This window comes from Chiloscyllium plagiosum, unplaced genomic scaffold, assembly GCF_037043375.1.
Source record: "Chiloscyllium plagiosum isolate Xiang-an unplaced genomic scaffold, Cpla_swu_hap1 HiC_scaffold_2, whole genome shotgun sequence".
In the NCBI taxonomy this organism is placed as follows: domain Eukaryota; kingdom Metazoa; phylum Chordata; class Chondrichthyes; order Orectolobiformes; family Hemiscylliidae; genus Chiloscyllium; species Chiloscyllium plagiosum.
The window spans coordinates 11,754,210-11,779,639 of NW_028270140.1; the positions used below are offsets into that span (position 1 = coordinate 11,754,210).

General features: G+C 38.4%; 1 protein-coding gene across 6 annotated transcripts in view; it reads left to right on the top strand.

The window, feature by feature from the left end:
- slc24a2b (solute carrier family 24 member 2b) overlaps positions 1–22,611 on the top strand; it is a 298,506-nt gene extending 275,895 nt beyond the window's left edge. For all 6 annotated transcript variants that reach the window (XM_087994583.1, XM_087994581.1, XM_087994585.1 and 3 more), the window contains 4 exons: positions 4,549–4,692; positions 9,018–9,107; positions 11,765–11,931; positions 16,631–22,611. In XM_087994583.1, coding sequence (XP_087850709.1) covers positions 4,549–4,692; positions 9,018–9,107; positions 11,765–11,931; positions 16,631–16,889 — 660 coding nt within the window. In that variant the 3' untranslated portion in view covers positions 16,890–22,611. The remainder of the gene's footprint in view (positions 1–4,548; positions 4,693–9,017; positions 9,108–11,764; positions 11,932–16,630) is intronic.
- The last annotated feature ends 2,819 nt before the right edge of the window (positions 22,612–25,430 follow it).

Here is a 25,430-nt window from a genome sequence, read left to right on the forward strand (position 1 = left end):
CTGGGACATGAGATTGTATTAATGTGTACACAATTTCCCATTCCAAAGCAACCATAATAGCTCAGAAAGTCAGTCAAATTGCCAGCTTAAGGGTTAAGTGTTATTTGCAGACCATTTGAGCTTTGTTCCTGTAGTTTAAAAGGCTATTAGAATTTTATTGATTGTGCATATCACCCCTTACTTCCTGAGGTCTGTGTTTCTCTCTTTGTAATGACTGAAGTCTGCTGAAGGAAATACAAGCTTCATGTTGTGAATTGCAGCATCCATTATTTAGAAATTGGAGGAGGGGAAGGATGTTAATTCTTTCACATATTCCTAGAATGGGGAAAATACCATCCTACATCAGAATGCTTTATTATTGACACAAACATTTGGACCAGAATTGTCACCAGTTCTTGAAATTATGTATTAAAGCAGAGCATCAAAAGGTAAATTCTAAGCGTAGAATCCCAGTTTATAAACCACGCATTTTGAGTTTTATTTTGTGATAACAGATATCTTCTGTGTAATTCTGTTAATTTTATAATCACTGCTTTGGCTAAATACACGATGTCTGTACAGAATAGTCCCACAGTAGTGGTAAGTCAAATGAGAAAAGAGAGGGGCAAACAATTACATAATAACTATTCAAACCAGCCTGAAACCAGGTTCTGAGGCCAGAGGCCTGGGGAACACTCCAGTGTGTTCTGGTACATGGCTTTTCATTTGCTCTTTGTCTTCTCTCTCATGAGTAGCACATGATACTATAACAGACAGCCGTCAAGGTGGTTTACAATTTTGAACTTGCTTGGAAGCAGATGTTAGTTATGGGTGAGTGGACTGCATGAAGGACTGAGACTAGGAAAAAAAGTGAAGAGTTAACAACGTATCACTGGCTTAAAAATTATTATTGGCCATGACAACTACACGTGTAGTACATGATGCTTTTCTGTAATTAAGCTGATTTGTAATTTTGAAATTATTTAGAACTAGTTAATATTTCTGTTAAAATCCACAAATGCATTGTGTCCATCTGCAACAATTAACCTCCTTCTTGGTTAATTTTTCTGGTTTAGTTATTTGAAAGTAACCCTTCTGCTTGGAGCTGATTCAACCCCAGGTGATCAGCTGTCCTGAAATGTAATGCTTGTCTGTCCTGTGTTATTCTCACACATTTGCAGCTCATCTGCAACTGCTCCATGACATCCATCGTCCAGCTACACCCAGGTCAGCTTCTCTTTTGTACACACCCCTCCTGAAAAGATCCTTGTACTCTTTTAGCTCTGATCAAATGGCTGAATTTATACTGACTTGTTTTATCAAAGGATAGTATTTATTTTCAAGTGTTTTTTGCACTTGTAACTTCACGTAACCTTTACATATGTCATATGGTCTATACATGGAACTTTGCACATGTGTCTCAGTCTCCACATTTCAACGGTCTGTATGGGGTAAATATGAGGACTGCAGATGCTGGAGATCAGAGTCAAAATGTGTGGTGCTGGAAAAGCGCAATCGGTCAGGCAGCATCTGAGGAGCAGGAGAGTTGACGTTTCGAGCATAAGCTCTTCTTCAGGACTGTGATTGAGAGATTGTAACAAAGCTCCCAACTGTTTGGAGTGGGGGCAGTAAGTTTTAGAAACTGCCTACTGCCCCACATTTCGTTCACACATTCCTGATGCTTGAAATGTCGACCCTTCTGCTCCTCTGATGCTGCCTAACCAACTGTGCTTTTCCAACAGCACACCTTTTGACAGAGGCCTATATCGGCTAATTTTCTGGTCTGGTGCCCCATCAGCAAGTGCAGTCCGTACTTCTATAACGCGATGGTTGTGTTCCTGTGCAACCCAGTGTTACAGAAAAATCGCACTTTTGAAACAGCCCTTAAAGTGTTGGCAATGTAATTGTGTTATAGCCGACGCACGTTTTAAAAGTTCACGCTTTAGAAACAGCGAGCCCAATTTATTAATCGCGTTACAGCGAATTTGCATTGACCAAACACGTGGTATAACAGAACGACCATTAAGTAGAGCAATTGTGTCACCTATTCAGCTGCTAGAACAATTCCTTAGTCCGCATCGGCCAAATGTGATTTGTAAGCTGCCAGCTCTGAGAGAAAACTCACTTTTGGGATGGGCAGGTAGGTGGCTGCTTCGTGAAGACAAGCCAAATATTATGGATTAAACAGGGAAAGAAGCACAATCTAGCAGGAGGGGAGGTTACTGGCACTGGGCCAGAAGAAATGTGTGGCAGGAGGAGCAGTTGTATTTTTCTTTGCCTGACATCAGTGCCAGGCTATGTCTTGATTGGATGGCACTGGAGTGGTTGCTGGCTGGGTCACTCAATGCTCAGTTCCACTTGGATGGAGTGTGCACAGCTCCTGTTTTACCCCAGGGGAATGTGATATTTGGGTATGACTGTGATTGAGAGATTTATAAACAAAGCTCCCACTATTTGGAGGGGGTGCAGTAAGTTTTAGAAACTGCCTACTGCCCAACATTTTATTTACCCAAGGAAACCAGGCAGTAGACAGTCTGAGGTTGTCCGCAATGTGATCATGTGCTTTTGTCTGATTTCAACACTTTGTCTACCTCATTTTTTTTTTGGAAATGGATTCAATTTGAAATGTGGTTGGGCAAAAAGAAAGCCACAAAGTACAAACCTATCAAATTGTATTCAATCAAATTCACAACAGTATTAATGAAACTTAACCATTGTGTAAATTAACTTGGAAGAAAAATAAGGTAAAACTATTGATAGAAGATTCCTTGATCTGATATAAAATAGAGAATTATTTTAATGTTATCAAAATAATCATCTTGAAAACTAAATGCAAAGCCTGCAGGCTGGCTAATGTGTTTGGAAGTTTGATCCTATGCATTAATTGTGAATCTAGGAAGGAACAATCTATCAGCTAATGTCCTGTCCATTGACTATGATTCTCTTCCAAGCTCAGCAGAGTTAGGGAAGCATTCAGTTTAGACAGCACGTCAAATTCAACCTGAATAAAGGCTGGTGGGATGAGAATAGTTTGGGATTATGGTTGGCATGGACCAGTTGGGCTAAAGGGTCTGTGTCCATGCTGTATGACTCTACTCTGTATTGTGTTCACGCTTCTGCACAACACAGACACAACACTGACTTGTCAGAGCACCAGCGATGCCACTGTCAATGTGCACATGAGTTTGAAGCACTGCTAAATTAGTCACAGCATCCCTAGCAACCAGCTCAAAGAGGGATTACTCTTGGATCAGTGAAAACCTCGCTCAGCTTGGGATTCCAATCCAAAAGGTCTTGCTGTGGAGCCAGGAGTTGGTAGAAAAACTCTTTCCCTGCACTTTCTTTCACCTATTGACTCACGTTTGGGCCTAAACAAAACCACAGGATGAATGGCCTGAGTTGATTATTTGTGAAATGCAAACATTGCCTGTAGCAGTTTGACAGGACCTGGCAGCTCTCAAAAAAAAATTAGTAAGACCCAAAAACCATTTTGGGATAATCATGAAAGCCTCTCCTGATTGAGGTGTGTCGTTGATTACAAATCTGAAAGGAAAAAAACTGATCAACAACTTCAAGAATGCCAGTGGTTTGCAGAGGGACACTGGATTGTTAAAACACTGTTGGAAACAATAAAATAAAATTTGGTCACCCAAAAGACTAAAACGATCCTGAATAGTTCTCAGTGAATTGCAATGCAAAATCATTTTTGATTGTGATTTTTAAAAATGCAACAAGAGACAATTTCTCAGAAAAGCACCAGCCCATTTTCCTGTTGAGTGGAGGTCATGGAAACCCATCCTGTGGTCTCCCGATTTTATGTGTATGTCCCAAAATCCCTTGGAAATCAGGAGCTGAAACCTTAAGGCACAGTAACAAAGCATTATTTCATTGTAACTATAAAGCTGTCAGTCCGTCATGTGAATGAAACTGGGAAAGTTAGATTTGACCCAACTGTGGGGTGATTGTCAGTGGCTTTAATGATGAACAAATACAATAGACTATTACATTTCTATAAATTCAACACACAAGAAGGAGCTTTGAACAAATGACTTTCAAGTCAATTACTTTCGGAAGTATTCGAGAATTGTATAAAGAAAATAACCAAGCCATCTCTTGACTTGCTCTTTGCTCCTCAAAATTAGTGAGAAATATAACTAACATCAGTACTTAGGTTGCTCAGATATCCTGAATGAAGAGAAAGCATTAGAACACTTTTACATGAATTATTTTAAAATAAGATCGAAGCTGTTCTCTCGCAAAGCCTAGGACAGTGTGAGTATCTTAACACATGCTTCAAAATTATCTGAGACATTTTCAGAGGAGTATTGACCCCAATTTAATCATGAACCGATAGAAGTTTCCAGTCCTCAAATAGCATAGCGTATTATTATTCATTTATCCACATTGTTGGTTGAACAATAGAAGCCATTATTGCATTGTTAATAAAGCATTTACTTGGTCTTGGTGATTATTGAAAATAAACATCATTGTCCATATTTGTGTTTTTCTTTGTTACACTTGCAATGAAAATTGCACTAAATTCCTAATTATAATTCATGTTTTGTTTAGGCTGAAGCGTCCAGAGAGAATGAAGACGAAGACCAGCCACTTAGCTTGGCTTGGCCAGATACGCCTCTGAAACGATTAATCTATTTAATTGTAATCCCTATCGTCCTTTTACTGTGGATCACCTTGCCTGATGTCAGAAAAAAAGTAAGCATCCGTACCATTTTATTTCTCTCATTTTTCTTGCACACATGCACTTGCACAAAAAGTTTTGTGCAGTGTTTTTGATCTTTGGTCTCTGAGTCTCATAGTCTCAGAAATCCAAAGTAATGTGTTCATTGAATAGTCATAGAAAGAGGTTACTTCATGTCAGTGTTAGGTAAGAATGCCTGGATAAGTACCAAGATAATAGTGTGCATCAGAAACTCATCTGTTTCTCAAGCAAATATAGAGGCTGTTTGTAGATTATTAAAGATGCGAATACAGGTGTGTGTTCTCTTACGCGTGCTCACACATTCATTCACGCACACGTTCACTCACACACACTCCCCAATCACTCTGATCTCTCCAGAGCTGCAACTAAAGTTGTGCTGGAACCGCTGAGGAAAACCACATTAACAACATGCATTGTATGCAATGGATCATTCTGATTTATTCAGCTGACTTTGAATTGAGCCCCTTTGGGATTCAGGTTGCACTGGTTTTACTCAGCAGTAGGCAAAGTAGAAGCTGAAATTTTTGATTCTGTATGTAGTGCCAACGTCATTATTCTGAGGAGATGCTGCATGAGTTACATTGCTTCACTTCCCTGGTCAGTCCGTGGGAAATCAAGTTCCACCCTGGAAAATGGAATTGTTAGTCGCAATTAGTATCCATCTGGAAGATTAAAGTGGGCTCTGAACGTGGAAGTTGGACACCTAAATCCTTTGACAGGTGTCCTTCCTCTAGTGCTATGAGGAGCAGGAATGCTCCCTTAAATTCCACAGCTGAAGTATTAACTTCCCCAGTCCATTCCAAGACACCTCGTGGGGATTACCTGAGACTTGTGACCAGTGAGCTGTCCGTGAAGTGACATAGACGTTGACAGCTTAGTCTGGCCTAAGGCCTACTTCTTCCAACCAAAGGACTGTTCTCTACACCCAGTTAAACCAAAGCAAGTTAGTGTCCTGTAATTTGTATCCATAGAGTTCAATTACATGGCTAGAACTTTCCATACAGCTCACTGAAAGCCAAAACTATTAGTTTTTGTTTTCTTTATTTGTTCATGGGAACAGGGTGTCGCTGACTAGGCCAACATTTATTGCCCATCCCTAATTGCCCAGAGAGTCACATGGAGACCAGACCGGGTAAAGATGGCAGTTTCCTTCCTTAAAGAATGTTTGTGAACCAGCTAGGTGTTTTCCAACAATTGTCAATGGATTTTGGGTCATCATTAGATTCTTAATTCCAGATTTTTCTCTTTTTTTATTGAATTCAATTCAATTGATTCGAATCAGAGTCCCTAGAATGTTGTCTGAGTCTCTGGGTTAACTGTCCAGCAATAATACCACTTGGCCATTTCCTCCCCGTTTAACTGAATAAATTTTACATGTCCACTAGTCACAATATTCTGACAGTTGAATTAGTAATAAAGTATATAAATTGCATTAATTTCATGTTTATTTAAACACATGAATAATAAGGAAGTTCTGACACATGAATTAGATGTTTCAATTGATACAGAAGTAGCTAATGGGACTCCACACAGTACAGATTAGAAACTTGCCTCATCTCATCACTGGTCTTGATGCTGGGTTAGTTGATCTCAACCAAGATAGATGTAGAAATAGTAGAGTTTTGGGGAGGGGGGTGGGGGGGTTGTGGGGATGTTGATTGAGTGGGAATAACCCATGGTTTTGGAAAATAGGAACAAGAGTAGCCTACTAAGTCATTCACTTAGATCGTGGTGATCTGTAAAATATTTGGAATACATCTATACACCTTGACTCAATAATATTTCCTCCCTTTTTTTGGTAGCAATCTCAGTCTTAACATTTCAAATACCTCTTCTCAACAGTTTGCTTTTTAAGTGAGTCCATGTTTCCAAGATGTGAACAGTCCAGATTTTGTGCTGTAAACAGTCATCCAGTGATTGGTCCTGGGAAGCACATAGATGTGGACACTTGATGAAGTTGACATTAATATTAACACAAATCTGAAGAGCAATATTTGTTCAACCTACTGTATGGCTGTAGCTGGCTGTGGAGCTCCACACAGCAACAGTCATGTTGCAAACATGAGCAGAGCGGAGAAAATGAGGAAATTAAACCAAAAGCAAAACGGATTTCTAAGTTTAGTTTTGTTGGTACTTATTTTACAGTGAAAAGAAAGAGCTTGCTGTTAAGGACCTAACTCAGAATGTCTGTAGCTCTGCTGTGTAAGTGAGCCTCCCCTGGTACCATTACCCATTAGACTAGTTTCTTTCTGACAGTGTTCATATTATTGAAATTATTAACATTGCAGCATTATTGACATCATCTCATCAAATTGACTCTGAATGTTTAACAAGCCAGGAGGAAAGCTGGGGAAGCCCTCCAGCTGCTCGTTCAACCCCAGAACAAATTTGTCTCTGTGGTTGTTGGAAGAATGAAGATTAGTTTCCTGCTATCATGAGTAGAACCATTTGTTTGCTATACACTACATTATCCTAAATGTAGAAATGCATCTTTACCATTGTTGCTTTAGGCACTTTGGAGGTTACAATGCAACTGGAGGATTTAATAATTTAACGGATTGTCAACAGACATTATCAAGAGAACTTATTGTTTAGGGAACAGCTGAGGACATGAATCGGGGTTTGAAAGCAAACGGAACAAGAATTTTACATTCCAGCATCTTTCATCCCCCTTGGCTTATCCAAAAAGCTGTTTAATAAATATTTGATCACTTCTGAATTATAGCCACTTTTGTTCTTTAGTCAAATTCAGCCATTTGAGTACAGTAAGAGTACAAAATGCAATGATAAGAAAAATTAGTTCAATTGTTATATTTTTAATTGTAGGATGGCCATTGGCCAGAATGCAGGGAGGGGAGCTCCCCAATGCTCCTAAGAGTTCAATAGGATCTTTGAAAGTGAAAAAGTGATCAGGATCTTGGTTTAATGGCCCATCAGGCCAACAGTATTTCAATAAAGCATCACTACTTTCATGCTGTATTGCCGCATCACTTAAACTTACTGAATGCATTTGCTAAAATGGATCTTAGCCTTGATCTGGTGACCACTGCAATAACGAGCTGACTGAGATAAGCTGCCATTTCAAAAATCGCAAGAATTAATAGTCTAACGTATAAGAAAGTCTTTAAAAAGCATGTAAAGAAAACATTTAGTACAGTTACAACCTGTATTCCATCTTAGCTGCATGGCAACATGAATGTTCCTGTATAGATTCCCTCAAGTTACCACATGTATCCAGCTACACACACAAAATTAAAGGGCCCATCTATTTGGCCATGCACTACAAAAATAACGAAGTTGGTTACAATAATGTGTATGTTTTGGAATAAATAGATGTTGCAGCATAGTGATAGAGGACTTTTCAATTTCGAGACCTCCCAGAGTGAAATTGTATCAAATGTATTTAATGGTCAAGACTATTAAAATGGCAGCTGATTTAGGAAGAATATTTATTTAAAAGACCTAGAGAGAGCACTACAAGTCATTTAAAGCATTTTACAAATTCTGACAAACACATAATATTAGGTATCTGAGAAACTTACAGCATACTGAATAGCCTGGACAGAGTGGATGTTGGGAAGATGTTTCCATTGGCAGAAGAGACTAGAGTAACGGGAAGACCTCTTAGAATGGAGATAAGGAGAAACTTCTTCAACCGGAGAGTGGTGAGTCTATGGATTTCACTGCCACAGAAGGGTGTGGAGGCCAAGTCATTGAGTATATTTAAGATGGAGAGAGATAGGTTCTTGGTTGTCAAGGGGATTAAGGGTTACGGGAAGAAAGCAGGAGAGGTGGGGTTACGAAACATATCAGCCATGGTTAAATGGCAAAGCAGACTCAATGGGCTGAATGGCCTAATTTCTGCTCTTTTGCCTTATGGTCTGAAAACAAGAATGAAATAAATGCACCTGTGGAGTCTTGGAATGATTGGGAAAATAGATATATCTGGGCCCCATTGGATCTTTAGGATGTGAGACTTACTGACTGGGCCTGTTGTCCTTGAGAAAGTAATGTAGAAATATAGATCTCACCATGTTTGTTTCACATGCTTTTTAAAAATGTTCTATATTTTAGACTTTTTAAGTCTTGCTGATTTTTGAAGTGGCAGTTTATCTGTACTAATACCACAATGGTCACAATGCCATTAGGGAGGGAGTTCCAGGATTTTGACCCAATGACAATTGAAAAGCAAAATTAGCTAACACCAGAAGATTGATTATACATGGATGGTTATCCCAAAAATACCAGGTAAGAGTTGAAGATGTTATAGTTTCAGAACAACTACACAAAGTTAACCCAAGCCGTATTTGTCTTGCAGAGACTACGGAAGTATTTTATACTCAGCTTCTTTGGGTCAATCTTGTGGATTGGGGGCTTTTCCTATCTAATGGTCTGGTGGGCACATCAGGTAAGCACAACGATGTCTAGTAATTGTTAGCTAAAGATTCAAGTTTTGATTGCAAGTATTAAACTTTCCTACATAAATAACCGTTGAAAAGTTAATTGTAGCATAATTTCAAAAAGAAAACTTCTTCATCAAAGTTGATGGTTAAAACTTTTGTCATTTGCAAGTTCAACAACTTGTATAATAAAGCCCAAGGCCCTTCATAGGAGGGTTGAAAATCAACTTGACACTGAGTCACGCAAGAAGCGAACAGGTAAATTAGCCAAAGGCTTGGTCAGTGAATTAGATTGTAAAGAACTTCTTAAAGGGATAAATAAGGTTGATGAGGCTTTTGGAGGAGTTCCAGCAGTAAGGGCCTTAGCTATTGAAGGTACAGCTGTTCATGTTGGGGTGAATAAAATTGAGGATACTCTCGATGTCAGAGTTGAAGAATGGTTGTTGCAATGGCAGAGATGGAGGTCATCACCGTAACCTTTGATTCCTCTACTGATCAGGAATCTATCTCAGCCTTAAATATACAAAAGACTCTGCCGCCAAAACTCTCTATGGCAAGGAGTTCCAACGACTCTCAACTCTGAGAGAAGGAATTCCTCCTCACCTTAGTCTTAAATTGATGCTCTTTTATTTTTAGACCATACCCTCTGGTCTGAAACTCTCCCATGAGGGGAAATGTCTTCTCAGTATTTACCCTGTCATGCCTCTTAAAAATCCTATATAATTCGATGAGGTCGCATCTCATTCTTTGAAACTCCAGTCTGCAGAGTCTCAACCTATTTAACCTTTGGACATAAGGCAATCCCACAATATCAGGGATCATCCTCGTGAACCTTCTCTGAACTGCCTCTAATGAAATTATATCTTTCCTTAAAAAAAAATGGACCAAAACTGCTCACCCTCGAGATGTGATCTCACCAGCCCCTTGTACAGTTGCAGTAAGACTTCCCTACTCTTATATTCCAAACCCCTTGAAATAAGGGCCGACATTCCATTAGCCTTCCTGATTACCTGCTGCACCTGGGTGCTAGCTTTCTGTGTTTCGCGCATAAGTTCCCTGGAGTCCTTGTGTGTTGCGGCTTTCCAGCACTTAAATAATTCTGTTCTTTTGGTCCTCCTTCCAAAATTAACACCTTCACATTTTCCCCAAAGTATATTCCATTATCAGCTTTTTATCCATTTTGTTAATTAGTTGAGGTTGACATATGAAAAATAAATGTTTCTTTAGTCAAAAGTTGGAGTTGGCTTTAATATAAGATCAATCATTACTTGAATAGATATGAGATATTGAAAGTGCGTTATTAACCCATAGAATAATATTTTCAGTTTGTATTGTGAGGAATGAAATAGTATCCCATATGTAGAGAATCAGCATCCAGTTAAGATACTGCTGGTTCTCATTGCCTGATCTCCTCCCTCACCCACGTGGCATCTGCTCTGCAACTCATGAACTAAATACACCACGAGCTGCTGCAGTGACCACTGCTGACGGTTCTAAACTTACAAAGTATATTGAATATTTATTGGAGGAGAAGGTGAGGACTGCAGATGCTAGAGATCAGAGCTTAAAAATGTGTTGCTCGAAAAGTGGAGCAGGTCAGGCAGTATCCAAGGAACAGGAGAATCGACGTTTCGGGCATAAGCCCTTCTTCAGGAATGAGGGAGGTGTGCCAAGCAGGCTAAGATAAAAGGTAGGGAGGAGGGACTTGGGGGAGGGGTGTTGGAAATGCGATAGGTGGAAGAAGGTTAAGGTGAGGGTGATAGGCCAGAGTAGGGGTGGGGGGCGGAGAGATCAGGAAGAAGATTGCAGGTTAGGAAGGTGGTGCTGAGTTCGAGGGTTGGGACTGAGACAAGGTGGGGTGAGGGGAAATGAAACTGGATATTATTGGAGGCAGTCTTGTTTGCATTGTCACTGAAGAAGAGGAGCAGGAGTTGTGGAAGATCACTTAATGTTGAATTCAAATTTAAATGCTTCCTTTTAAACCATATTCTCTCATGAGAGCAAATTCAAAGGCAGTTTTCCTGTCCAATCTTCAAAGAGTTTGCACATCAAAATTGCAAAATGATTTTCGGTGAGGTATAATGGAAACATTCAAATTTCTCATGGATCAGCTGCTGAATACTAAATTACACAATACATTTTTAAAATCACAATGAAGGTTAAAGAAATATCAAATTTTTGGACAAGCAATGTATATTGGGGTGATTTCTTCTGGAAGTGCTAGATCACTATTTCTTTTTTGCTTTCACACTCTCAACCAATGGTCATTAATGCTTTTGCTGTGAAATTTAGTGAAATGAAAAGTCACTCAGTGACCACTAGATTTCTTAACAGTGTAGTAAACATCAAAAGAAAGCACAACCTTTTCAGTATGCAACAACCTCTGCAAAACACTCCACAGAGATGGTTTGCATTCAAAGTTATTTATCTCAAATTTGATCTTTCCTCCCATGTTGAATTGATTTCTTATTCTATCCTTATACCTCAGACCAATACTGCGCCTAATAAATGATTCAAGCCTCTTAATATCTATCCTCTGATGAGTTAATCTCTCTTTACAGGAATTGTTTCAGCAGAATAGATTGAAGGATGCTTCAGCACAATGTGTGTGTGTGTGTGTGTGTTGGTATTACTCAGTGACATATTCACTCTTTCAATTCTGCAGGTTGGGGAGACAATTGGGATCTCTGAGGAGATTATGGGATTGACAATTTTAGCTGCAGGTACTTCTATTCCCGACCTCATCACAAGTGTGATTGTAGCACGGAAGGGACTTGGCGATATGGCAGTGTCCAGCTCAGTTGGAAGCAATATATTTGATATTACAGTCGGGTGAGTTAATAAAGACTTACTTCAAACAATTTTTATTTATGCCACATCTATTTATTTCATTAACAAAACTTTGCACCTGAGTGACTATACGTTTTTCAGAAATAACATTGTGCAAAATATCTTGAATGTGCGAGAAAAATATCCATATGACTTCCTCCCTCCATTAGTCTTTGTGTGCTTTGGTTTCCTGTAGTAAGCCTTAAAGCTGTAGGAATTGAATCAAACTTTCTCCAACTTGTTCCTTTCCTTCCCCTTACTGAATGGTAGCAGCCCAATTCATGGGCCTTTAGCAATACCTCTGCTAACCTAAATGTGCTTAAACACTTGGAGGTTGTAAGGGATTGCAAGATCTGTGCATTTTGTTAAGTTGCCCTCTTTACTGCCCTATTGGGGAGGTGAAAATAGTTCAATAATGCTTGCTTGCTATGACTCAATTTATCACTAACACAATTCATAACAGAAAAGTGATTACAAGAATTAAGGACTGACCAGCACTCTAGCGTATTTTCAGAACTCCTAAGGTTTGAGCAATTTGCAAGATTGTTCCATAATCCAGTTGTGTTCACAGTGAGTCAGCACAGCACACAAGTGACGTTGAGGGCACTGGGGCTAATTGGGAAATTCAACCTTCAAGAGGGCTAATGTTATTATGAACAAAGATTTTATATTTGGCTGAAGTCAGATAGGTTTTCCTCACCAGATTGGGTCCAGATGCTTTTGAGGTGGTGCCTACTCAATGTTGCTCATGCGAACCCCATAGCATTCAGAATTAAGGAAGTTCTATGGAACAGGTAAGAATCAGATTCCAAGAGTGTTACATTCCATGAAAGGGAGCAGTTGGCCATGTGAGATTGTAGCAGGTTAGATTGTCAAAATAAGGAAATCCCCTCGTCACTGTGCAGTAGTGACCTGCTAGGACTTATAGAGGAAACCTGAAGAACATTAAAATTGAGGGCTGCAGTCAGGGCACAGTCATGGAAGTGGAAGAATGAGGCAGTTGCAAATTGCAAGGAAGCTTCCAGAACCTGCAGTGAATATCTACCAGATTCATCAAGATTGAGCCACAGCCACCAACTTCGTAATCTCAGAGTCAAAATGTTAGGTACTGCCATTGTCATGGTAGCCACCAAACTGTCCCAGCCTTTGACTGCTCTCTCAGCAGCTCTGACTGGGTTTGACTCCAATTCCATCTATCTAATGGAAATGGAAGATGTCCAGCCGAATAGAGAATGACACAGATAGCTTGGTTGGAAATGCATTTGTTCCTCCATATCTGCGAGGGTTCAGTTACTGAAATTCACAAGTGCAGAGCTCACTAAACAGTAGGATAAGAATAAATTAAATATCACAGATACATGAGTTTTGTCCGTGGATAGTGAATTTTGTTACCTTTTTTTGGGCATGGATAGGGGTATTCTTGATGATGCGGATACAGAAGATTTACTGTATCTAAGAAGGTAAAAGAAAACCTTCCTTTCATTATTTCTTGGCCAAATTTGAGTTTTATTCAAACATACTGGCTTTCCCTCAACACCAGTGTTTTTACAGATATGACCAATGCTGCTAGAATAATTTGTATTTTGATCACCATTTATTACAACACACTGGGGTTTTACACTGGAAATCAAATTCTTCTTTCAGGAATCCTTGCAAAACTTAAAGATTTTAAAAAATGCACCGAATTTTCCGACTTGACTGCTGTTTAGACCCAGATTGACAGAAACGTGGACCAAGTTTCTGCACTTGGCAAGAATTACTATTCATTACAAATACATAGATTCTACCTATAGAGAAATAATTATGACTAATCAACATTTAACTCCACTAGTTAAAATTCTAACCCATTTTTAACATTCTCCTCCTCCCCCCACCACATCCCTTCAAAGATACAGTTAGAAAAAAAAACTGGGTGTTATGGACAGAGGGGAAGACTGGAAAGGCATTTCTATGGTTTACATCCATAGGGTTTTCTGAGATGAAAAATGTTGAATGACTAAACAAATAGTCAAGGTCAGTGAATGCAGCTTCAATTGCTTTAATCTGCCAACTGCATTATGCTCAGCCACTACTCAGATCACTTTGCCCATAATTCTCAGCCATCAACAATTTCCATAAAAATTAGACGGCATACTTAATATTCATAGTTTTATCTCACCCTCACTGACCTAGCACTTTTGTCACTGTCAAAATACCATCTCTCAGCTTTCATAATAAAAATAAAATGCTGTAGATGCCAGAGACTTGAAATAAAAGCAGAAAATGCAAAAATAACTCTCTGGGTCTGACAGCATCAGTGGTGAGAAAAACAGAGTTAATGTTTCGTATCTAATTCTTTTTTATTCCAAAAAGGAGTCCTACATCTGAGAGCAGCTGGTTTTATCAAAAGCCATGAAATTGGCAAATTGTCCTTTATATACTGTTTAATGTGCGTGTTCTGCTGGTTATTTATGTAAAATCAGCACAATTATTCACCCATTTAATTTATTTTCTTCCCCTTTGCTAGTACCCTTCTCAAGCAACCATTTGACATATACATTGGTGCCAATCTTCAACAGTTGAAGGAATCAAAGCTACATCTAATCTAATCATGTTTTAGCCTGACAATTTTCAAAAGTAATTCTTGGCTTGTGGTCATCACTGACATGGTGGTCTTTATTATTCATCCGTGACTCTCTTGAGAAATGATGTTGAGGAGCAGGTGTTGGACTGGGGTGGACAGTTAAAAAGCTCACAACACCAGGTTATAGTCCAACAGGTTTATTTGGAAGCACTAGCTTAAGGAGCGCTGCTCCTTCATCAGGTGGTTGATGAAGGAGCAGCACTCCGAAAGCCAGTGCTTCCAAATAAACCTGTTGGACAATAACCTGGTGTTGTGTGATTTTTATCTCCCTTGAGAAAAGTGATGCCAACTTTTTATCTCTAATCATTCCAATTAGTGTGTTGAGAGTGCTCTTGCAGTGACGGTGGCCAGTGCTTTGTAGGATTTTTGACGCAACAACAATGAAGTTGCAGTGACATGTTTCCAAGTCCAGAGAGTATCAGACCTGGAGAGGATGATGGAGGAGGTACAGCTCCCATTCACCTGCTGATCTTGTCCTTCTGGATGTTGATGTGGTTGGCAGGCATGATATGTTGGTGCAGCTCACTCGGTAAATATTGAAGCCATGGTACATTATTTGCATCAAACAAAGAATAAACAAGGAAAGAAAAGTTGCATTTATCTCTGACTCCAGGCAGGGGCTATTTGTTTTTCAAGCAGCAACAAATTTACTGTCATCGTGTGACCACTGCGCCCAGCTCACATCCACTAGAACTAGGTATCTATTAAGTTGTATCCAGCATGTTGTATCTGACACTGTACAGTTCTAGCGTGGCAAAAGTGATGTTGCCCTGTTCAATATCCTCATCTTATTCCTCAAACTGTTGTTGCTCTCCCATCGCTTCACTGTGTGTCACATCCCCTCGTTTCCTGCTCCAGAGCACAGCAAGCTAGGGTGTTGTGGCACACTCTCTGCATTTGATTTGATTTATTATCTAGCCTCTACTGAGCTACAGTGAAAAGTATTGTTTTGTGTGCTCTCTTCAGGCAAATCAGACCTCATATAAGGGCATCAAGGTAAGAGAACAGAATGCAGAATGTAGTCTTACAGCTGCAGAGAGAGATCAGCTCTAATATGAGAGGTCTGTTCATAAGTCTGATAATAGCAGGGAAATAAATGTTGAATCTGTTGGTGTGTGTTTTCAATCTTTTGTACCTCCTGCCCGAAGGTAAAAAGATGGAAGAGAGTACAACTGGGATGAGAGGGGTCTTTGATTATATTGGCTGATTTCCTGAGGCAGTGGGTAATATACAAGTTTGGAGTATATTGCAAGGCCTCCCCAGACTGATCTAAACATTTGAGTGTCTGAACATTCAACAGACCCATTAGCTTCTCCACAAAGGCCCGGATGGAAGAACAGGTCACAATGCTATTTCTTCCAGACCGAGGTGCAGTGTCACAGCAGACAGAGGACACCCAGGTATCCTGTCATTAAACTTGACCAACTGTTGGGAGTATGACCTGTGACCTGCAGGGCTGGGTGGACATCCCATGTTAGTGGTTACCAAGGTGACAGCTGTTTACAGGTTTTCTGCAACTTGGTGACTTCACTGTGGGACCTCTGAATCCATGATCTACAAAGGCTGTTACCGACGCAGTTTATCTACACTTTCCTTTGACAAGGAAAGCCTGTACATGGACTTTCGATCTCGGGGTTTTATTCCAACCAGTGCAGCATCAGCCAAATAAAGAAAATATCCTTGTAAAATGATGAAAACAAAGCACTGCAGATGCTGGAAATCTGACATGACACAGAATGCTGAAGAAACTCAGCAGGTCTTGCAGCATCTGTGAAGAGAGAAACAGAGTTAACAATTCAAGTGACTCCTGTTCAGAACTCCATTCTAAAGACACTAATTCAATAGAGAGACAGTGTATATGTACCAATCAATGAAGTTAGTAGGACAAGTAGAAAAAGTGATAAAAAATGCAGAAAAAACCCACAGAGTACTAAGACTGGGAAGTTATGACATTATATAGTGTCAATCTCAGTGTAACAAGTGATGGACGAACAACTCTGGATTGTCAAAGGAAGATAAGAGGTTGACCTGATCCTTCAGAAAAAGATTGAAATGTATTTTTCTTCTCTGTCTTTGCAGCCTACCCTTGCCATGGCTCCTGCACGCCTTTATTAATAACTTCACCCCAATCAAAGTCAGCAGCAATGGCCTGTTCTGTTCAATTGTTCTTCTCTTCATCATGCTTCTTTTCGTCATCCTGGCAATTGGGGCCTGCAAGTGGAAAATGAACAAAATTCTTGGACTGATCATGTTTGTACTCTACATTGCTTTTCTGGTTATGGCCGTTCTGTTGGAAGAGAAGGTTTTGATCTGTCCAAAGACAAGTGGATCTTCGTGACTGTACTTTCCTTCTGAGGTACTGATGGGAAAATTGACTCATCCTGCCTGCTGCAGCTTTGTTTTTGTTTTAAGATTGGCTCAGCTGGCCTTGCAGTTAAAGGGGAATGAGAACGTAATGCTAAACAATAACAACTGTATTTTTTGCTTGATTAATTTTCTGTTCTCATTTCAAGCAAATGAATAAAGTTGATGTTTGCATCTGTGGCATTCCTGATTGGAGAGATTGACTCTGGGATTTTTCTCTGGGTTAATCTAATGTCTATGGGAAGACCACTGCCCAAGTTGGTTATACCCCCCCTCAAGACGATTCTTTCATTTTTCTTTCATTGCTAGGTGATATTTCACTGGCAAAGGAATTTTCTTTGCCAGTTTCTTTTTTCAGCTATTGAAAATAATACTGCATTATATTTCAGAATAACTGGTGTGAAGTAATTTATTTTTAAAAACAATAATGGTGCATAAAACTAGTTTGGAGAGCATTTTGTTTTTGGGGGGGTTGGGGGGTAGTGGTGTTTGGGGGCATAATATTTTGGGTTCTCAGACAGTTAGCCAAACCTACCTTTTCTTTGGGATCTGAGAATCAGATTAGTACTGAAGGTGTAATGTTTGATACAGATTTACTTCTATAAGTCTTAGCATTATTTTTTACACATTTATTAAACTATATGCGATTTTATGTTTTATAACTTTTTTTGGCTTAGTACAACAATTTTAATCACCAGTACATCTCATGAATAAACCAATGAAGCTGCTATAGATCATGGTACTTGAAAGCAAATTCAATCAGGTGTGAATGGCAATATTAAGGTCATAGAGCTATTAATCAATTATTAAGGTCGTAGCTATTTATCTATTATACACATCATTGCTTGCTGCCTAATGCAGAATAAAATGTAGTCACTGACATTCTGCCATATTATGTAATTAACACCTTAGGGCCTATAGATCATCTCTGCACTTTACTTGGACAATTATAGGCTGACATTGTTGTATGTTTTCTTTTTAGAATATGTTCTTTTTTAAAGTCCATCATATATTTTCAAAGTGAAACCTGGTTCCAATAACTTGTTATTGAGTTGAGGTTTAAGGTCCTGTTAAATTTAATCTTAAATGTAACTTTTTTTTAGAAAAACTGATTCTGCATTCTTTTATTTGATTAGATTGTATTTGCGCCCTTAATGAACCAAGTTGTTAATCCAATAGAAACTCACTCACTTTATAAATACTTTTGCACAGTTTTTACATCAGTTTCCTCTTACTTGGTATAAGCTTTGTGCAGTATTTACTGAGAAACAAATAGAGCATTGTGAGATAACTCGCGTTGCACACTCATAACATCACACTTAATGTAGATCTTTAATCTTCATTGTGCTACTGTTAGTGATTCTATATAATATGGTCAACATTTCAGATTCAGAAAATCTGGAATACTATGAAGGTGTGTTTTTTTAAAAAATAATATATATATAAAAGCTAGTACTTAACTAGGGCTGCTTAATGTTAATGCTCAGCAGGTATTCTATTTGGTTAGGATTCAAATGTTCATTTACAGCTGTCAATAAAAATCAAACATACAGCAATAACCTCATTTCAATGGGCATTAAAGTCTGCACTTGGACTAATAATAATCATAATGCTCTTAATGAACTGACATTATAGTGTTACTACTATTGTCAATCTAGGGATGGTATTTGTGATGTTGGGGATATGTTCTTGAAGTTGCATGGTAACAGCATTCTGGGCAGTAATGGAAAGGGAGGTTTGTATGCGGATAAGAAACTTCATCAAGCCAGTGATTGTTTTGACAAAATGAATGTAAGTGCTGAAAAAGACTCAGAAAATGAGAAGCTCAAGTTATGCACTCACCATTATATTGATTATTGACATTAGGTTCTTGGGATGTATGCTCCACACACTGAAAATCATGGGTCTAAGAATCTGAATAATTTCTGAAGCCCACTATTAAACTGGGATGCTGGTACTGATTCCAGCAATAGAAAGGAAGGCAGCATGCCAACAAGGTCGAAAGGGGACAGTGATCACATACTTTGCAATTAATACACAAATCGTTTTATTATACCCTTAATCAGTTACAACATTTGTTTTAACCTCTCTGTAACCTGAGATGTAAAATTGAATTAAAATCTAAGTAGAGCTCAAGGGTCAAATCATTAAATGCAATTTACTTACTTATTGGGTAAATCACAGTGACCCTTCAATCAATTCACCCCAATGTGTGAATGGGATCAAGTTATCAATTTTCTTATTTGATTGACAACTGCACTCTAGCAAAAAGCAAACTTCTGTGTTCTTTCTGGAGGGGTTTCTTTGATTTGAATTTGATGTTTTTCATTGTGTTTCTCAGCATAAATACAGTTTCTATTCTTTTTTAATTGTCTGTTATTTATGCCCTTCACTTATTTTCATTCCATCTTGTTTTCTTATGGTTTTCCAACTCTGTTTCTGATTTTAATGTTTTTGATTATAGTGTTCAAAATTTTGTTTTCATTCAAAAGTATTCTGCTGTGTCCCTTTCTCTTCATATTGTTGGGTTGGTCTCATTTTGATCTGTCTACTGATTGTCCAACTTAGTCCTGCCACTCCATTTCAAAATTAATATCTCAATTGTATGCATGTTAATAGCTTCAGACATTGAGGGTTGTTTTTGATGCATAATCAAGACATGACAAAAACAGTACCAAATGCCAAAATAGAAGTGTGCAGTTAATTTATATGATCTCACTCCAGCCATGGTCTCTGAAACGAGCCCTCATTATGCCAATTTTACATCTATAACATGGGTGCAATCCAGATCTAATTTTCGCCTTACTAAATCATGCGTTTTGGGGCCATGGATAAATTAGCATCTTCAGATAACATACAAAAATGGCATAAACTTTCTTTCAATTCATGACATCCTTTGAACCCTTCCTTGTGGCTTTAAAACACTCATAAATACCTTTTCTTTATAAATTATGTAGAATTTTGAATTAGTCATTAAACTAAAGGTCCAATACTTAAAAATACTAAAAGTCAAATGCATAAAGATGCTCAAAAAGAAACTGATGATACTCATTTTCTCTATGAGCAAGAATTCTTTTTTCTTTGTAAACTTCATATTTAACTGTGGTCATGAGAGTAGACAAATGTGTTGGATTCCACTGTCCTTTCAGTACAGCAGACAGCAAGTCAATGGATGTCTGAAGAGAGTGGTTTTATCTCCTTTATTTCCTCCATACACTTGGCTAATGCCTAACGCTTTATGCAAGTAATAAACCCAAGATTTGGGAGCTCATTGATACAAGGATCACAGGAGCCATCCTGCCACCCTGTGCAACAATGCTGCAGTCCCAACTGTTCAGTTGCATTGTCTTTTTATGAAAATTAACACATTTCAGTACCATTGTAGGAACTGAGATCAACTACAGAAAATCATGTATTAGAAATAATTAGGTGTTTTTGTAAATAAGGCTAATATCTTAATCATTCCATAGTAAGGAACAATCTTCAATTTGATACTGATCAGTACTGTTGGAGTGTTTAGTGATTGCAGATAATTTTCATTTGTTCTAAGACCTCAGGTCATGGCCAACTTTGAGCCCCAAAGTCTGAAGTACTTACAGTTATGATTATTTACAGCAGTGGAATTTATCACTGTTTCGTTCAGACTTATGAGAATTTGTTCCATTATGTCAAACCAAACGTCTGTCCTGCTGCAGCCTTTTATGCTCAGGATTAGCAATGAGCCGTAATCTGTCATTAGTACACATACAATTCAGCCACTCTTCAGTTAACCATTCTTAGAGCTGCAATATTAACCAGATGAAGTTAATGCAAAAAAAAGATTTATTAAATAAAATTATTATAAGGAGATATTGTTGTAAGTAATTGAGCCCACTGTGTCTAATAGGCATTTGGCTTTGGTTAAGCAAATTATGATTCTTTCTAAAGATTGCATTGTTTTGGTTGACAATAATATTGAATTAAAATTCTTATTGACAGCAGTAAATTAATACAAACACAAATAATGTAGTAATAGCATAACAATGTTGGATCTGTAAAGATTATAACAGTCTTAAGTTATCCCTAAATTATGGATGAAGTGCAGTAAATATTTAAATAATAAGCTTTTTTTTAATGTTCCCAGATAGATTCCACTCTCTCACTCCCCTGACCACCTACTTGCAATCCTGGATATATTGCATGAACATGAACTGTGGCAACTTATGATAAAAACATTTTTAACAGTCTGATCCTTCTAAATATTTTAAAAGTGGCATGTATTCCAGCCATTAAGCTATGTTTTGGGTTTACTGTACCTGGAATTATTATCTTTGTGCCAGACTACCAGTGTATACAGTCTCCATTATAAAGTACCAGGTTTAAACTCAGTGGGTGGAATAACCTCTGCTTTAGAAAACATCCATTAGACTTTCCATCATGCTTGACTGTAAACAATATTGCAGATAAGCAATAGACTCTCAGATCGATCACTATTAATAGAATTTTTAATCTGTTTTGAAATATAATACTGGATAGAGATTTGAAAATACTGTGAGCTCGTGTCAGGTGGGAGACCTTACAAATATGTTTCAAAGCTAACTATTACATATAGAGGCACATAATAACCTTTAAGCACTATAGAGCACTTAAAAGATAAAAGACAAATGGTGAAATGTGCATGTACTTTCATGAGGCATACATCAGTTTGGGGAATTAACAATTATTACATTTCATTAGGAAACCTCATCAGTGCTGTGAATCCGTGAAAAATGTTTAAAATCTGCTTCTCCTATAACTGAAGCAAAGCAATATTTGGTTGCAATATCTTGATGGTAACCATCCATTTTCAAATAGTTAAAGCATCAGTGAGTATCTGTCAATATGCCTGGAAATTATAGCTAACCTTTTTTGTTTCAGATTCTGTTGTCCTAATTTAAAATGCTGGTCATATAGAAGGGAGATTTCTCCTTCACCAGTTAAAAAGAATCTGAAAATGGTATAAAGCTGAAATAATAATGGGAAATGTTGAAAATACAGATGGTCAGTCAACTGAAAGGACAGGTTAATGTCACAGGCTTTCTCTTCAAATTGATAAGGGTCTCTGTTCAGCACGTTAACCTGTCTTTCCTCTTTTTTTTAAGAAAAGGCTGACTGACATATTGTGTTATTTGCTTCTTTTGTCATTTAAGAGTTTTTTCTACCTTAGTTGGAAGTTTTACACATAACATGGAGATTCTAGCCAAGCCAAGAACAACACTATTCTAATGTATGTTGGCTACTTGGACAAATTCGTACTGCAGAAAAAATTGCATCTGCTCCAGCACAATCCACATTGTTGGCAAAACCTTTTTTTTTAATATCTATATATATTTGATATATTTTAACAATACATGTAACTTCCTCTGTTGATTCACCTGACAAGTTGTCTTGTGAGTCATTTTACCAAGCAGCAGTTATCCCTTTCAGTCCTGTCTCTACAGACTGTATGTTCCCGGATATTAATTATGAAAGTTGTGCACATTGGTGTTTGCAGTAACCAATGCAACTTTAATAAATCAACATTGATTTAGAAAAAAGAGAAATCTCTAACATGCATAATTTCAAGTTATTGACAAACCGTCGTCTTGAAAACAAATGTACTGTACTGTGTATTGGTGTAGTCCTTGTCATTTCCCAATGTTAACAGTAGTGCACGACTGTATATAGAAAGAGAAATATTTATTTGTACATAATCTATTTAAAATATATACCAATGGCTTTCTGGGAGAACACTGTTCTTGCACTATTGTTATTGTTTTTGCTGTATCTGTGTAAGGTTTCTCCACTGTGATAATGTTGTACACCTGAAGGCAATCTATTTCAATTGTGTCTCTGTAAGAAATATAATGTATCTAAGTGTGACAATAAAAATTATAAATGAAACCAATACTATTGGCCATTTTTGTTGCTTGGATGTCATTCATACCATAAATATTCTGGAATACCTTCACTGACCTAGGAAGTTTATGATCCAGGGTAGGGGAGTTCAAAACTAGGGATCATACTTTTAAGGTGAGAGAAAAATTTAAAAGGAACTTGAGGGACAACCTTTTTCCACAGAGAGTGGTTCGTATATGGACTGAATTGCCAGAGGAAGTGGTAGATGCAGGTACAGTTACCACATTTAAAAGACATTTGGGTAGGTAAGTTATTAGGAAAGGTTTAGAGGGTCATGAGCCCAATGCAGGCAAATGGGACTAGTTTAGTTTAGGAAAGTTGATCAGCATGGACAAGTTGGACCGAAGAGTCTGCTTTCATTCTGTATGACTCTTGACTGTACGTTGTTCACTTGTTGTGACAAGGTAACAAAGAAAAAGGAACAGTGATTTGTTTTTCTTCATGTTTTTCATTTAAACTGGAGCAGTAACTTCAATTCTGGGTGGCAAAGAGCTAGATGTTAGCCTGTGTAATTTCCGTTGTTAACTTGCCTGATGAATTGTCTTGCAATGCAGTTTACCAAGCTGCAGTTATCCTTGTCAGTCCTGTCTCCGCAGGTTGTAACTTTAGTTACGAAAGTTGGGCACTTTGGTGTTTGCAGTTGTGTGCAGCCTTAGTATGAATCTCCCCAATCTTTTAAAGGGTGATTAGATTGGAGATCCAATGCTATTTATGTTTTTAAAAGTGCATTTAGGAAATACCAAGTCATCAGTTTAGCTGTCAGCATGTGGAACAATTAAAACAGTTAAACAAAGATATTTTAATAGATCATTTCTCTCAAGCTAATTCAACTTACTTGAGAGAAATGATCTATTAAGTCTTGAGTCATAAAAGGTTAGAATGTCGGTACTGGAAGTTGTTGGGACAGTTATTAGAATGTTAACATTTTTTGAGAGGGGAACTGAATACATAAGCAGATAGGTTATGCCTCATTTATATGGGCAAATGTGAGACTACATCCGGAATACTGCATACAGCACTAGCGACCTTATTTAGTTCCGACTTGCATGAGGGTTCTGTGGGGAGGCTGGAACCCATTTCATGGACATAGACAGCGTCATGAACTTGACTTTGGAGCCCATAACAAATCTCTGTTGACCGTTTCAGTGCCACCTCAGACTACTCACTGTATTGCTACAGATACAGCTGTCAACAGTGGATTCCAGAATGTTGGCTCACTCCTATGTTTTATCCTCCATATATGGATGTTTTTAAGCAAGAACACAGAGACATAAATCAAGTCTACAGGCTGCTCAAGTTCTCTCATGGTGACACGTCCCTGTAACTTACCGTACCAGTGATATTTGTCAATGTCATCCAGTCTATAAGGATGAGAGGGCCTTGTTCATGGCGAAGTGTTGCAGTTTTTAAACTGGATCCGCAAAGTCTAAAGGCCTGCAAAGTAGCAATGAGCCTAGGTGCAGAATACTGGAGCTTGGGTCAGTTCGGCTCCAGGTGTAAAGTTTCTTACCAAGTTCTGTATATAGCTATATTCAATCGAGTCAGTCAAGCTGTTAAACACACAAAAGAACTGATCTAACATTACTACACAACAGCAACAGTCAGCAGACCCATAGAACTGAACATTACGAGCCTGAAGTGAAGCCCAGTGACAGTAAACCCTGAGGCCAGCCCCAGTGATCCAAACAAGTCCTGGGGAAACCACCCCACGTGAAACTCAATGGTGGTAGAGGCCAGCTCGAGATGGAGAGTGAGAAATGCCCAGGTAATAAATCATGGAAAGAAAGAAACTGGAGAAAGTGCAGGAGAAGACCCAAAGCAGACTACAATCAGCCACATGGCTAACAGATTTCTGTAAATCAGAAGCCCATAGAAAAGAAGCAGTGTACAAGAGAGACCAACCTGTGCAACATTTGGATAAAAAGTAAAAACAGGCTTTTTTTTTCATTTGTGAGATGTGGGCATCACCATCCAGGCCAGCATTTATTACCCATCCCTAACTGTCCAGAGGACAGGTAAGTGTCTATCACATTGGTGTGGGTCTGGAGTCACATATAGGCCAGACCAGAAAAGAATGGCTGTTCCTTTTGCTAAAGGACATCGCTGAACTAAATGGATTTTACCAATAATTGGCAATGGTTCCATGGTCATTGTTAGATTCCTAATTCCAGATTTAGTCTTGTTGTTGAATTCAGATTCTGTTTTCTGCCAAGGCAGGATTGAAACCCAGGTCGCCAGAATGTTAGATGAGTTGTTGGATCAATAGTCTAGCAATAATACCATAAGGTCATCACCTCCCCTTAGTTCAGTTTCCATAGTCTATATTGCAGATACCTCATTGGAAAAAGCCTTTATCTTTATCAGACTCACTAGAAAATAACAGTGCCCTTGACCAGCATGGGCATTGGGTAAATTGGCGCTGATGGTTCCCCAGGTACCCTATTGTGGCAGCTCTCAACAATTAACCAGACAAGGAGCAGGCTAGGACATTGCTGTAGACAATCCACAGCAGTGCCAATGCCACTCTTGCCAGACAAGGTATCACAGAAGGAATGGCAACCATATGACAATGTAATTAAAGCATTTGACTCTCATTTCA